General features: G+C 39.5%; 1 protein-coding gene across 3 annotated transcripts in view; it reads right to left on the bottom strand.

Annotated features, from left to right (window-relative positions):
* Gigyf2 (GRB10 interacting GYF protein 2) overlaps positions 1-15,265 on the bottom strand; it is a 146,800-nt gene that overhangs the window by 95,042 nt on the left and 36,493 nt on the right. For 2 of the 3 annotated variants that reach the window (XM_017799374.2, XM_029565949.1), the window contains exons 4-5: positions 11,085-11,214; positions 10,003-10,098 (exon numbers count right to left, since the gene is read on the bottom strand). Coding sequence is in view for 1 of the 3 variants with exons in the window: in XM_008838103.2 (XP_008836325.1) it covers positions 10,005-10,098; positions 11,085-11,214 (224 nt within the window). In the remaining 2 variants the exon portion in view is untranslated. The remainder of the gene's footprint in view (positions 1-10,002; positions 10,099-11,084; positions 11,215-15,265) is intronic. The other variant, XM_008838103.2, reaches the window with a different exon arrangement.

Below are 15,265 nucleotides of genomic sequence, written 5' to 3'. Positions count from 1 at the left end.
TTTATGTCTTACAGGGTTTATACTGAGTTCAATATTGTATAACTGTGTCAACTGTGAATCTAAATATTTACAGCCACTTTTGAAAGAGGTGTATCCTTGCTCTGGAGTGTGTTACTGAATATGTTAAAGCTTTAATGAAATGCTTCTTCTAATTATGTGGCTATTACATTCTTTAAAAAAATTTTTAAATAATTTGTCAAAACATAAAAATTTGTTCCTTATTAATTAGTAGATGTGAAAAACATTACCACTGACATCTATCTGATGACTTTATATCCATGCTCAAGTGCCAAGGATCTCAGAAAGTAACGCATGTGTAAACACCTAAGTGTTAACTGCATTAAAAATAAATTTTTCTGTATGAAACTGTATTTTAATAATGAAATGGAGATCTTTTTTAAAGGTTAAAACCTCATTCAATTTTATATCATATAGGGTTTATACTAAGTACAATATTGTATAACTGTATTAGTTCAACTGTAAACCTAAAAATGTACAGCCCATTTTGAAAGAGCTGCATCTTCGCTCTGGAAATTGTTACTGAATATGTCAATGCTGTTGTAATGGAATATGTGGTTATTAAATAAACAATTTTAAAAAAACTTATCATAGTTCTTTTGGGGGGAGTGGAGGAGAGTGTGGGTGCACATGTGCCATTGCCTGTGAGTGGAGATCAGAAAATAACTGTGCAAGTCAGTTCTTTCTTTCCACCATGTGAGTCCTGAGGATCAAACTGAGGTTACCAGGACTGGCGGCAGGCACCTTTACCCCCACTGAGCCATCTCACTGATCGTCTTTTGTTTCTGCTGTTGCACTCACATTCCAGGTTAGCTGGCCAGTGAGCTTCTTGGTGATTTCTCTTGTCTCTGCCTTCCATCCTGCCATAGGAGACCTGAGATTATAGGTATATGCCACCTCGTCTGGCTTTTTTTACACAGGTTCCAAGAATCAAACACAGGTCATCAGGCTTGCATATCAAGTACTTTTACCTGATAAGCAGTCTCCCTGGGTCCTCTTTTTTATGTATGTGTGCACACATGTATATATGTATTTATGTATGTGTACATGAAGATATGAGGGGAGGAACATCAATGAAGAGGCCACAGGACAGCATCAGGCATCTTCCTCTATCTCTCAAACTTTTTTTCTTTTCTCTTTTGTATCGTGTCTTTGTGCTTGCACATGTATATGTTTGTGTATATGTGGTGCATGGACACATGTATGTGCAGGTGCGTAACAATGCAGCAGCCAGAGGAGGACACTGGGTGACATGCTCTATCATTCTCCAACTTCCTCTCTTGAGAAAGGGTTTCTCACTGAGCCTGGAGCTAAACAGTAAGCCCCAGAGATCCTGTCTCTGCCCCCAAAAGCACTAGAGATAGAGGGGTGTACCACCACATGTGGCTAGTTGCTAGGACCCAAACTCAGATCCTAATGCTCGGGTAACAAGCACTCTTACCAATCAAGCCACCTCTCCAGTCCCTTTCCACATTACTCTTTGAGACAGGATCTCTCTCACTAAACCTGGAGCTTGTCATTTCAGCTAAAGTGACTACCCAGGAACCTCTTGTTCTGTTTCCCAATGCTGAGAGTACAGATGTGTGACACTGCACTCAACTTTTGACATGGATGCCAAGATCTGAACTTGGGTCCTTGTGCTTTTTATGTCTGCACAGGAAGCCCTTACCCTGAGCCATTTCCCTAGTCCTAGAAATTATTTTTAAGCCATTTGATTTCTTGTTTATTAAAAAATACGTAAATTTAGTGAGTAATAAATACAGAAATTCTCAAAATATTTGAAATCAAATTCAGGAGCACATTAAGATCAAGTGGGCTTCATCCTGGAACTACAAGATTGGTTCAACATACACAAACCAGTAAATGTAATACATCATATAAACAAACTTCAGGACGGAAATAACACAATCATCTCAATAGAAACAGAAAAGGTATTTAGCAAAGTTCAACATGACTTCATAATAAAAGTCCTGGAAATCTTAGAAAGAGATGGAGTACATACATCTCAAAACAATAAAAGCTATATACAACAAACCTACAGTCAACACTACACTAAATTATTTCCCCTAAAATCAGGAAGGAGACAAGATACCCACTCTCACCTCTCTCTTAATCAACAGAGTTCAAAGTCCTAGCCACAGCTAGTAAGATAAGAAAAAGACATAAAGGGAACAAAAATGGGAAAGGAAGGAGGTCAAGCTATCCCTATTTAAAGATGACATGAATTTATTCTTAAAAAACCAGAGAATCTATGAGAAAACTCTTTCAATCTAATCAACACTTGGTAAAGTTGTGGGATACAAAAATCCACACACACACACAAAAAAAAATCAGTAGCATTTATATGTAGCAACAATGAATTTGCAGAAAAAGCAATTACAAAAAACAGCTTATTTATAATAGCTCCAAAATAAAGTGCCTGGGAATAAACATAACCAAGGGAGAGAAAAACCTCTATGATGAAAACTTTAAGAACTGAAAATCAAAGGAATTTATTCCTACACAATAGGAAAGATGGTCCATGTTCCTGAACTGACAGAATAAACAGAGTAAAAATGGATATATTGCTGGGCCACCTCCCTATTAGCACCCACCCCCACTGGGCTGCTATTGCTACAGAGCCTTTGGGGTAGTCTCCATTCATGGAATTTGGGCTCCTCACTATTGCACTCACAGCCCAGTTCTCCTTATAAAGCAGATCTGTCTCAGTCATCTTTCTAATGTCTTTTAAAGACTACGTAACTAGAGCTGGGTGTGGTAGTGCACACCTTTAGTCCCAGCACTAGGAAGGCAGAGGGAGGTGGATCTCTGTGAGATTAAGGCCAGCCTGGTTTGCATAGTGAATCCCAGGCCAGCTGGGACTACAGGGAGACCCTGTCTCAAACAACCCAAAGAGCTGTGTAACTAGTTTTTCAGCAACAGAAATAAAGATGTAAAATTAAATTAAAAAAGGGGGGGGGGATATATTACCAAAAGTAATCTACAAATCCACTGCAATTCCCATCAAAATTCTGATCTTATTCCTCACAGACCTAGAAGAAATAATCCAAGAATTTCAGGAATTAGAAACAAAACAAACACAAAGAGCCAAAGCAATCCTAAGAAGAAACAATATAGACAACAAGTATCACAATACTTGACCTCAACTTACAGAGCTGTAAGGACAAAGACAGCCCAGACAGAAAGGTAGACCAGTGCGGCAGAAGAGAGGACCAGGAAATAACATGCAGTGGGGGGAAAAAGACAGTTTATTCAACAAATGGTACTGGTAAAACCTGATGTTTACTTGCAGACAAATAAAATTTGATCTATATCTCTAACCCTGTACAAAAATCAACTGAAGTGTAATCAAAGACCATAACTTAAACCCTGAAACTGAAATTGCCAGAGGAAAATATCAGGAATGTACTTCGAGAGAGGTTTAGGCAAGGATTTTCTGAACAGAACTCCAAAAGCATAGAAACTAGCCCCAAGAATCAACAGAAAAGGACCACCTAAAATTTAAAAATTTCTGCACAACAACAACAGAAAACTATCAGCCGAGCAAGCATCCTACAGAATGGGAAGAAATCTTTATCTGCTATACTTCAGACAGGGGGCTAACACCCAGAATTTACAACAAACTGCCAAGATTAAACAAAACAATCAATCAACAAATGGGCTAATGAAATGAACAGTTCTCAAAAGAAAAAACACAAATGACCAGGGAGTAATGTTTTAAATGTTCAATATCCCTAGTTATATCCCTATTTGCATTAATTAAAACTACTTTTGGAAACTGTCTTCTCACCCTAGTCAGAAAGACCATCATTAAGAATCCCAACAACAGGGGCTGGAGAGAGATGATACACCTGTTAAGAGCACTAGTTGCTCTTGCAGAGGACCTGGGTTCGATTCCCAGCACCCACATGGTGCTGACAAGCGTCCATAGCCCCAGTTCCAGGGGATTCGATGCCCTCTTCTGACCTCTGAAGGCACTGCACGACATGGTGCACTTGCTTACACACAGGTAGGCAATACACTCACACATACAAAATAAATATAAGACTCCAATAGCAAATATTGCTCAACTAGGGGTAAAAGAGGAACTCTTATTCACTGATGGGAGCACAAACTAGTACAGTCATTAAGGAGATCAAATAGAGGCTTCTCAAAAAATTAAAAATGTAACTACCATATGACCCAGCTGTACCACTCCTAGGCACATACCCAAAGGACTCCGTATTCTACTACAGAGATATGGGCACATGCTGTTTATTGCTGCTCTATTCACAATAGCAAAGAAATGGAACCAACCTAGATGCCAATTAACAGATGAATGTATTATGAAAATGTGACACATGGACACAACAGAACTTGATTTGGCTATAAAGAAAAATGAAATCATAAAACTGGATAGATTTGGGAAGTATAATATTAAGCAAGGTGAGCAAATCTCAGAAACACAAAATCATATATTCTCATATGTAGTACCTAGGCTATAATGTGTACATTTATATACAGATGTAAATGGATTTGCCTAAAGAACTAGAATGGAGAGCCAGGTATAGTGGTGCATGCCAAGTTCAAGGCCAACCTGGTCTACACATAGCGAGTTCTAGGCCACTGGAGCTGCAAGGAGATCCTGTCTCAAAACAAAACAAAAAAAAGAACAACAAACTAGAATGGAGACCAAGAAAGGGTAGTAATAGATGATGAAGAAAAAGAGGGAGTAGTTAAAGACATATGGGGCACAAAAGAGCAAAAGAAACTAGAAAGAAGTTACCAGAGGGTAATGGATCATGGGGAAGACAGTGGTGGGGAGGTGAGAGAAGGAAAGTCTACTAAAACACACCTTGTGTGAAAACGCCAGAATGATATAATACCTTGTGTGCTAATTTAAATTTGAAAAAAAATTTTTTAAACAAATAGTGAGGGGCCAGAAAGATGGCTCAGCAGTTAAGAGCACTGGCTACTCTTGCAGAGGATCTGTGTTCAGTTCCCAGCACTCACATGACAGCTAACAACCATCCACAGCTCCAGTGCTGGAGGATCTGACACCCTCTTCTGGTCTCTGTGGGCACTGCATATGTGGTTGCACTTACATGCAGGGAAACACACATAAAGTAAAAATAATACACAAATAAATTAAAACAAACACTAAATGAAAACATTTTAACACAACAAAAACAGTGGTAAAATGCTAGAGTTATGGCAGCGATGAAACAGAGGTATCATCATCCATACCTTCCTGAAAGCAATCTGGCAATGAGGAGCAATTTGAGCTAACTTCTGGACTATCACCTGCATTCCACTGATCTATTTGTGTGCTTATGCAAAGCTGTTTTGATTACCGCAGCTTTGTATTAAGTTTTGAAAGGGAGAAGTGTAAGTCCTTCAACTACTTTTTGCAAAATTGGCTTCCCCATCTGGAGTTCACCACAATGCCACAAGCATTTTAGGTCAGCTTGTATCTGCACAAAAACGCATTGGAATGTGTAGGGACCACACTCACTTATTTTAGGGAGGTGCTACCCTCTTCACAGTATCAAGTCCTCCAACTAGTAAGTGTGGATGCCTTCCACTTATTTAAGACTCCATTAATCTTTCAATGGTGCTATGTTGTTTTCAGTGTGAGAATTTTGTCTTACACCTCCTTAAATTCACACCTAGGGTTGGGGAGATGGCTCAGGACTTAAAGCACTTGTCACACAAGCATGAGAACCAGAGTTCAGACCTCCAGAAACCCACATAAATGCCAGGTGTGTGTGGCATCCCACCTGTAATTCCAGAAGTCTCAGAAGGCACAGAGGGGATTCACAGAGCAAGTCGACTAGCCATATTGGTGAGCTCTGAGTTTGACTGAGAAGCCATGCCTCAGTAAGTAAGATGGAAAAGGACTGGAGAGGACACAGCAGTTAAGAGCACTGGCTGCTTTACCAGAGCACCTGGATTCACTTCCCATCACCAACATGGCAGCTAACAACCATCCAACTCCAGTTCCAGGGACTCTGATGCCCTCTCCTGGCCTTTTCAGGTTTGGGTGCAGGGATGCAGTTACATATATGCAGGCCAAACACTCATACACATAAAATTTTTTTTTTAAGTGGAAGAGCTGTGGAAAAGGATTCCCTATACCAACCCCAGGCTTCTATGTACATGAACACACACATACACACACAAACGCAAAAAACATTCATAAACATGCATACCATACCACAACCACACATGAAAAATGGATAAATTTTAAATACTTATACCTATTTTATTCTTTTATTGTTAATAGAATTCTCATAATTTTAATACATACATACATATATATATATATATATATATATATATATATATATATATTGGGGGGGGTCTTTTTGAGACAGGGTCTCCCTGTAGCCTCAGCTGACCTGCAGCTGGGCTACAAAGAGGCTGGCCTTGAACTCACAGAGATTAGCCTGCCTCTGCCTCCTGAGTTCTGGGACTAAAGATATGCACCGCTGCGCTTAGCTAAAAAATTTTTTTTTAAATTGTGTGTATTAGAGAGGGGTATAGGTAGGTGAGTGCAGGTACCCATAGAGGCCAGAGACATTTGATCGTCTGGAGCTGGAGTTACAGGCGGTTATGAGCTGCCTGATGTAGGTGCTGAGAACTGAACTCAGGTCCCCTGGAGAGCAGTACTCACACTTAACCACTGAGCCATTTCTAAAGTCCCATTTTAATTTATTTTGTGGGTTATCATTGCTAGTGTATAAAAATGCAACTGATAGTTGTGCAACCTTCTGAATTATTTTTATTACATGTGTGGATCCTTTGAAACTTTCTATATATAAGATTGTGTCAAGCAGAAACAGTTCTTTTCATTTCTTCCCTTCTAACAAACTTTTATTTCTTTCTATTACTTCCAATGAAGTTCTGACAGTCATGGTAAGAATCAGTGTCATCTTCCTGATCTTAGGACAAAGCTTTGCCATGGTATCTTATCATTGAACATGAGATTAGCTGTGGGATTTTCATAAATGCCATTAATCATGAGAAGTACTCTTGTAATGTTTAGAGCTTTATCATGAAAGGATACTGAGTTACATTTCTGCACCAATTGGGATGAACAAGTATTTTGTGTCCTTCATTCTAAAGATAGGGTATTTATGACTAAGTCGAACTACCCCTTGCATTCCAGGGATAAATTCCACTTGGTCATTGTACATAGTATTTTTAATATGTTACTGGATCCAATCTATATTGGTATATTTTAATCACTAAAAATACATAAACAAAATAAAATGCAATAAACCACATTAAATGTTAACAAGCAATTATTCTTGACATGGATGAGTTTATTCTTTATAACTTTGTTTCCTACAATATAAATAACTTCAATAATAACTAATTTACTGATTTTAAAGATCATATAAAGAAATCATAAAACAACAGAATAATGGGCACAGGACATAAACAAAGAAAAAGAAACCCACAATGTTCCATAAACACATGAAAAGATACTCAGTATCACTAGTAACTAATGAAATGCAAATTTAAACAACTATCAAACATGCAGACACACACACATAAACCTGTCACCACCATTCACTTTGGCCAAAGTTTCAAACCCAAGAACTAGAAGAGCTTAATGGAAATGGAATCTGTCAGAAGGTGCTGATGGGAGGATACAGTAACCTCAACAACCATGAAGCTTGACAGAGTGCTTGTTGAGTATGGAGAAGGTCCTAGATCTAATCTGCAACACTGCAAAAGAGGGCTCAGTGAATAAAGCCTTTGCCAGCCAAGTGTGAGGATCTGAATTCAGATCCCCAGAACCCACATAAAGCCAGAAAGCATGTCTGTAATCCCAGCACTCCTATGGTGAGATAGGAAGTGGAGACAGGAGAATGCCAGAAGCTCTTGGACCAGCTAGCCTGGTATATACAGCAGTGAACAGGAGAACAGGCAAGGCAAGGACTGACACCTGGGTTTATCTTCTGATTCACGTGCGTGCGCGCGCGCACACACACACACACACACACACACACACACACACATATGAATTTCAATGGACATAGAGGTGAATGCCTATAATCCCAGCACTTGGGAGATAGATACAGTTCAAGGTCAAGCTGAGAATTCAGTTACATAGTGAGTTCAAGGACAGTCTAGGCTAAACTGAGACTCTATCTCAAAACAAACAAACAAACAAACAAAAAAAACATGTCAGGGGCTAGAGAGATGGCTCAGCAGTTAAGAACACTGGCTATTCTTATAAAGACCTGGGTTTGAATCAAAGCACCCACATGGTAGCTAACAACCATCAGTAACTCCAGTTCCAAGGAATCCAATCCCCTCTTCTGTTCTCCTTGGGCACTACACAACATGGATGCACTCATGGGTGCAGGCAATACACTCATACACATAAAATATAAATAATAAGCAATTTTATAAAAATTAAGTCAATTTTATGACATGAATTACGTCTCAAAGCTGTTTTTTTAAAAAAGTAAGTCAAATGGCTGGACATATAGCTCCGTTGGTACAGTGCTCACCTAGCATTCATGAAGCCCTGGGTTTGATCTACAACATCATGAAAATGTAGGCATAGTGCCAAATGCCTATAATCTCAGCACTTAGAGGTGATGATAGGATGATCATGAGTTTGAGATCACTGGGTAAGATGGCACACACCTTTAATCAAAGCACTCCAAATGCAGAGGCAGGTGGATCTCATAGAGATCAAGGACAGCTTGGTGTCCAAAGTAAATTCCAGGCTGGCCAGGACTTCATAGCGAGACCTCGTTTCCCGAAAAGAAAAAGAGCAAGGTCATCCTTGGCTACACATCAAGTTCAGGGCCAACCCTACGCTTCAAAAAAACATCGCCGGGCGTGGTGGTGCACACCTTTAATCCCAGCACTTGGGAGGCAGGGGAAGGCGGATGTCTGTGAGTTCAAGGCCAGCCTGGTCTACATAGTGAGTTCCAGGCCAGCTGGGGCTACAGGGAGACCCTGTCTCAAAAAGACCCCCCCCCCAAAAAAAACCCCACCAACATCGAGGTGATTCCTCATTTTAAAATGGAATTCCAAAAAGTTAATCATTTCTCCACTACAGTGCAGTATCTAATAGCTCCCTGGAAGCAATCTTATCTGTCTTCCCACAGGACATAGCACCAATGAACTGTCATCACAAAATCTGCCACTTTTCAGGCTAAAAACCTTACTTTCTCACAACACACACACACACACACACACACACACACACACACACACACGCAGACCCACAGGCACACAGTGGTGATAAAAGAGTTTCAGGTATGTTTTGAGCTTAAGATCTACATTTTTTCTCTTGTGGTAAAATAAATTCACTGGTAAGAATTCATGTAGGTGATTAATTCTGAAAAATAATGCTTTACTACAACGATGACTGTTCCCCCCTTCTTGTGGACGTGTGTGGTGGAAAGAACAGTCCCCCTCTACTAAGAGGTAGTTTCTATTGTCCTTAAAGATCTAGAAACAATTTCTGAACTCTACATAATACTCAACAACTTCAGAATCTAAAGCAAAGCAAAACCTAAACAACTGAAAATCATCCACATGCCAAGTAACAGTAAAAAGCCAACCTGTGCAATCCTGAGGGCCTTAATAGAAGCTGTGATGGTTTAAAGGACACTCCCCCCACCCCCATATAGATTTGCTGGAGAAGCACATTACTAGGGGTGGGCTCTGAGAGCTCATAGCCACATCCCACTGCAGTTTCTTCCCTCCATCCCCCTGCTTCCTATGCCTACTTGAAGATGTGAGTGCTCAGTTTCTGGCTCCAGCTGCCTCCTGTCCTGCCTTCCCCATCATGAAGGACTTTTAGTGCTCTGGAACAGTAAGCCAAATAAACTCTTTCTTCTATTAAGTTGCTTTGGACAAGGTGTCTTATCACAGCAACAGAAAAGCAAATAACACAAAGCTTTCTAATTTTATGCCTTAGCAGGAGAAACAAGGGTTGGAGCTGAGGTTCAGACAGAGCTAAGCACAAACCTGTTCTTCTTCTGTAAAGGGCACTAGAGCCAATGGCGGCAGGGGCTCCTCCTGTAGGATAGGCAGAAATTCTTTATCCAAAAGGTCTGAAGGTATCTGCACAGTAACAAATACATGACCATGAGATAAATACTATTTCTAAAACTAAAAAAAAAATGCACTTCTGTTCATCTACTGCTTTTTATAAACACAGATTAGTTTATCCAACTATAATTAACTTCTGTTAATTACATACTACTTACATATTTTGAGATTGTCAAATATTAAAACTATAGTCATACTCTCTCCCCTCCCATGAAACCTCTACTTTTGGATTTGGCATTAACTCTGGGATTCAAAGTGCACAGTGGAGCAGTATAAACCTCCATATTTAACTCAAAGCAGATGGTAAGGAAAGGTTCATAGCAACTGTATGTCCTTAGCAACCATCACTACAATATGAGAGTCTCCATTCATTAATAAATTAAAAACAAAATATAGAGAAAAATAAGTATCGTTTTCCCTAGTCAGATAATAAAAGTCTACTTTATAGTGTCTCACATCTTGGTCATTTATAAATGATGAAAAAAAATTAATTTTTAAGAAGCAGGCAGATCTTTGTGAGTTCGAGGCCAGTCTGGTCTACACAGTGAGTTCCAGGACAGCTGGGGCTACAGGGAGACCCTGTCTCAAAAAGACCAAAAAAACAAAACAAAAAAAGAAAACTTGGAACTTAACAAGGACAAGAACAGGAAAGTTGTTCCTCCCCTTACTCCTTGAGTCTAACTTGAACGAAAGATAAGTTCAATGAAAAGGAAGAACACCTTTACTTTGGGACAGAAATAGAGAAGTGGAATTATCTAAAGAAGGCATTAAGTGCTGACTATTCTGTAACCAATCAGCCACCTGTTCCCATAATGACATTGTAGATTTTTCTCTAAGGACAGAGTACATCACACCCACAGCCACTATTAATAACCTGGGTTTCAACACAGGTATGGGTAAGGAGGAAAAAAAAAGCAGGGATCAACAACACGTGTTGAGTATCACTGTCCATACTCCAAGTCTCATCCACAACCCTGAACTTTCCCCCTATTTCTTACCTTGTTGTCTTTAAGGAAAAGTGCTAACATTTCTTCTCTGCCATAACGATAATCTGCTAATTTATACTTCGGCAATGCTGGAGAAAGAGGAGGGGATGTAATACTCCCACCACTGGACAGAGCACGCAACCTAGAAAAGGAAAATCAGAGAATACAAAATGAAGTGGCAAATATTCTGTCTGGCACTGTGGGCTTTTTACTGTATGTAATACAATGTAAGAATTTCATTTTAGTTCTTGAGAAAAACAGAAACTCCATTATCTTCATTATCTTAAGGCAACATGTTCCTCTTAATACAAGCCTCTGTCATTGAACACTGAGAAGTGATTGGCTAATCAGTGGTAACTTTGCGTTTGCAACAGAGAGAAGGCGCTATGTCACTGAGAAGCTGAAGTTTGGGAAGAAGGTATTTTTTACCGAATTATACCAAAGCCAGAGACCACATTACAGCTACTAAATTCACAAAAAAACTAGTAAGTTCACTAATAACAGGTATTAATGAGGATTGTAAAATGCCAAACAGTGCTTATAATACTATACAGGCCAGGGACTGGAGAGATGACTCAGGGGTTAAGAGCACTGGCTACTCTTGTACAAGACCCAGGTTCAGTGCCCAGCACCCACATGGAAGCTAACAACCATCTGTAACTCCAGTTCCAGAGGATCTAATGCCCTCTTCTGGCCTCCACAGGCACTGCATATACATGATATGCTTACATACATGCAGGCAAAAACACTTAAACACATAAAATTAAAATAAACTTAAAAAAAATGTTTTAGTAAGTTACAGCACAAACAAGATGTCTCAGCAGGTAAAGCATTTGCATGAAAGCCTAGAGACTAGAGTTTGAGTCCTGGAACCCACATAAAGTTGAAAAGGAAAGAACCAACTCCACTAGTTGTCCTCTGACCTCCATGTTTGTGCCCTAGCATGCACACACACAATTTTTTTTTAAAAAATTTAAAAGATTAGAGTTGGAGAGATACAGCAGTTAAGACAGCATACTGCTTTTGCAGAAGAGCCAAGTTTGGTTTCCAGAACTCATATCAGGCAGCTCACAACCACCTATAACTCCAACTCCAGGGGAGCCAATGCCCTCTTCTGGCCTCTGAAGGCACCTGCACTCACAAGCATATACCAACACACACACACACAATTAAAAATAAATCTTTTAAAATATCTTTTATTATTTTATGTGTATTAGTGTACTGCCTGCATGTCTGTAAGTGCACTGATGTCATGCAATGTCCATGGAGGCCAGAAGAGGGTATCGGATTTCCCTGGAACTGGAGTTATAGACAGTGAGCTGTCATATGGGTGCTAGGAATTGAACCTCAGTCCTCTGCAAGAGCAGCCATTGCTCTTAACTGCTGAGTCAACTTTATTTTTTTTAAAAAATAAATCTTTTTTAAAAAGGATTTCAAGTTGCATGCAAGAAAGCATCATTGCGCTTTCTGTCTATGGCAGCCACAACTTCATAGAGAAATTCAGATGAGGGAAAAAAGATTATAAATTCCAACAGTCACTTTAAAGAATGGCTTTGTAATTATTAAAAGCTCTTTAGATCTCTGGAAATTGCTAAAACATTTACTAAAGTATGGAACATAAAAGGCTAAAAGCTTAAAAATTAATTTTAAAAATCTTGATTTTAAAATTTTGAACTAGCAGTATAGCTCCCAGGTTTGTATCCCAGTATCAACAAAAAATAAAATAATGGCGTTTTTGAGACAGGGTCTCACACAGCCCAGGCTAGCTTGAACTCACTACCATGTAACCAAGGACGACCTTGAATTTCTGATCCCTGACCTTCACTTGAGTGCAGACCCAGTTTTATGGAGTTGTGGGTATAAAACTCAGGACTCTGTGTATGCTTGTTAGATAAGTGCTTGTTAGATAAGTACTTTAACGGAGCTATTATCTCCAGCCCAAACTAATGTTTTTATAAGAAAAAGGTCAAGGGTGAGAAGTCTTCTATCATAGTATTTCAAGCAGCAAGTAGAAGAAATATTATTAAGAACAACTGACAAATAATTTAGGGCTACCCAAAGTTCTATATAGTAATAGATACCAATGGTGACATAGACTAATAAAGTACTTTAATTCAACCAGTATAACCTAAAGGAGAACAGAAGTCCTGAAACATATTACTCTACCTTGCCAAATACACAAAAGCAAAGTATGTATGACACATCAAGAATTACTAGGAAAGCCACATAAAGTAAAATAAATAGTTGTTAGTTAAAAATGGCAGGGAAAGAATGGCATATGCCTAGTAAACAAAAAAGCATGTTCACATGCAAAAGTTATACTAACGAAAAAAAAGTCATCAGGAAAGTGAGGCAATGGTGGTTCTTCCCAATGCTTCTATCTTCTTATCCTACTTTTAAAAAAATGTTATGGACACTTTGAACATACAAGAAGCAGTTAATAAACTCAAATACACCAATCACTCAACTCCCAAATCAGCAATCCACGGCCAATCTGGCTCTTTGTGCCACCTGATTTAAGTTTCTTTTGATGCTATTTTGAGGGAAATTTTTGGCTTATCATTTTATATGCAAATTGATTACCACCAAAAGGCTTTTTCAAAGTCTGAATTTGATGGCTTTATCAAGAAGTAATGTAAAAAACTGCAGTCTTCTGCATTTCATATAAATGGGCAGCTCAGTCTAAAGAATTGATGAGCTGCAGGCTCTGCTCCTTAGGCAATCCTTCCCATGCAGTGCTGTATTACTCCATCAGGGGACATATAGTATCTGGCTGTTTTTCTGTAATGCTAGCAGGTACTAATGAGCACTGCTTGTATCCCGGAGTTCACTAAGATTTTTGTAGAGTAATTTATCATTCCTTCCTTTCTCTTGCGTATTTCTGCAAAGAGTAGCTTCTCTCTTATATCCAAAGTTATAGTTTACACAGCAAAGGGAGAAAAACACCTCAGCTCTGTTTTCAAGATTACATCTTCCCAACAGCTACAAATTATTTCATATTAGTATATTTAAATCCACTGAAACTTTTTTCTTTTTTTGAGACAGGGTTTCACTATGTGTCCCCAGCTGGGCTGAATTCTGTATGTAGACCAGGCTGGACTCAAACTCAAGAGTGCTGCCTGCCTCTGCCTGGGATTAAAGGCATGTGCTACCATACCTAGTCCCTGAAACTACTCTGAACAATGTTCCAACTGTCTCCTGACCAGTGGGAGACTTCAAATGGCTCCTGGATCCTTTGAGCATAAAACTATTAATGTCTTTTTAACAGCTTATTTTCTATAAAGTATGCCTAGACATTTCAGGTTCATCTTAGCGTAATTTCTTGCCTCAGACTCAGAATCTCCCATATCTCCCAGAGAACCCCTGGTTCTCTCTAGCATAAAAAGATTACAATCCGGTGCCAGGAGTGTGATTCATTTTGTTTCCTTTCAAATTATTCTTGGTCAGAGATTTAGTTTGATGCTCCAAAGACACGTTAAACAAGGCAGAAAAACAGCAGGTCCTCAAAGAAGTGAACCATTCACCGTTGAAAGACCTTCCAGGAAACTTTCCCATCAAAATCTCATCAAGTTGGGCTCTGCCGTGCTCCTGTTGTGTCTCAGTGAACACAGTAATTGCTACAAAAGCACAAAGATCTGAGTTCCAGTGCCCAGGTACACATTTTTTTTTTTAAAAAAAAGGGCTGGGTGGCATGTGCTTGTGATCCCAAAACAGAGCAGGTGGAGACAGGAGGATGAAGGGAGTGGGAGGAGATGCTTCACTGGCCAGACGGTCTAACTAGTCCATGAGCTCTAGGTTCAGTGAGAGACTCTGTCTCAAAAAATAAGCTGGAAAGCAACAGTGGAAGACTCTCAACGTCAACCTCTGACCTCTATGTGCATTCCCATGTGCAGCCATGCATGCACACAGACACCGAAACAATGACGTTGGGCTCTGTCTGGAGTGGGAGGAGATGCTTCACTGGCCAGACGGTCTAACTAGTCCATGAGCTCTAGGTTCAGTGAGAGACTCTGTCTCAAAAAATAAGCTGGAAAGCAACAGTGGAAGACTCTCAACGTCAACCTCTGACCTCTATGTGCATTCCCATGTGCAGCCATGCATGCACACAGACACCGAAACAATGACGTTGGGCTCTGTCTGAAAAAGTAAACAGTGTATCTCTGAGAATTAAGTTGGGATATATATATATATAT

Source organism: Nannospalax galili, unplaced genomic scaffold (genome assembly GCF_000622305.1).
Source record: "Nannospalax galili isolate Female #2095 unplaced genomic scaffold, S.galili_v1.0 scaffold1138, whole genome shotgun sequence".
NCBI lineage: Eukaryota > Metazoa > Chordata > Mammalia > Rodentia > Spalacidae > Nannospalax > Nannospalax galili.
This window is presented reverse-complemented; position numbering and strand designations above follow the sequence as displayed.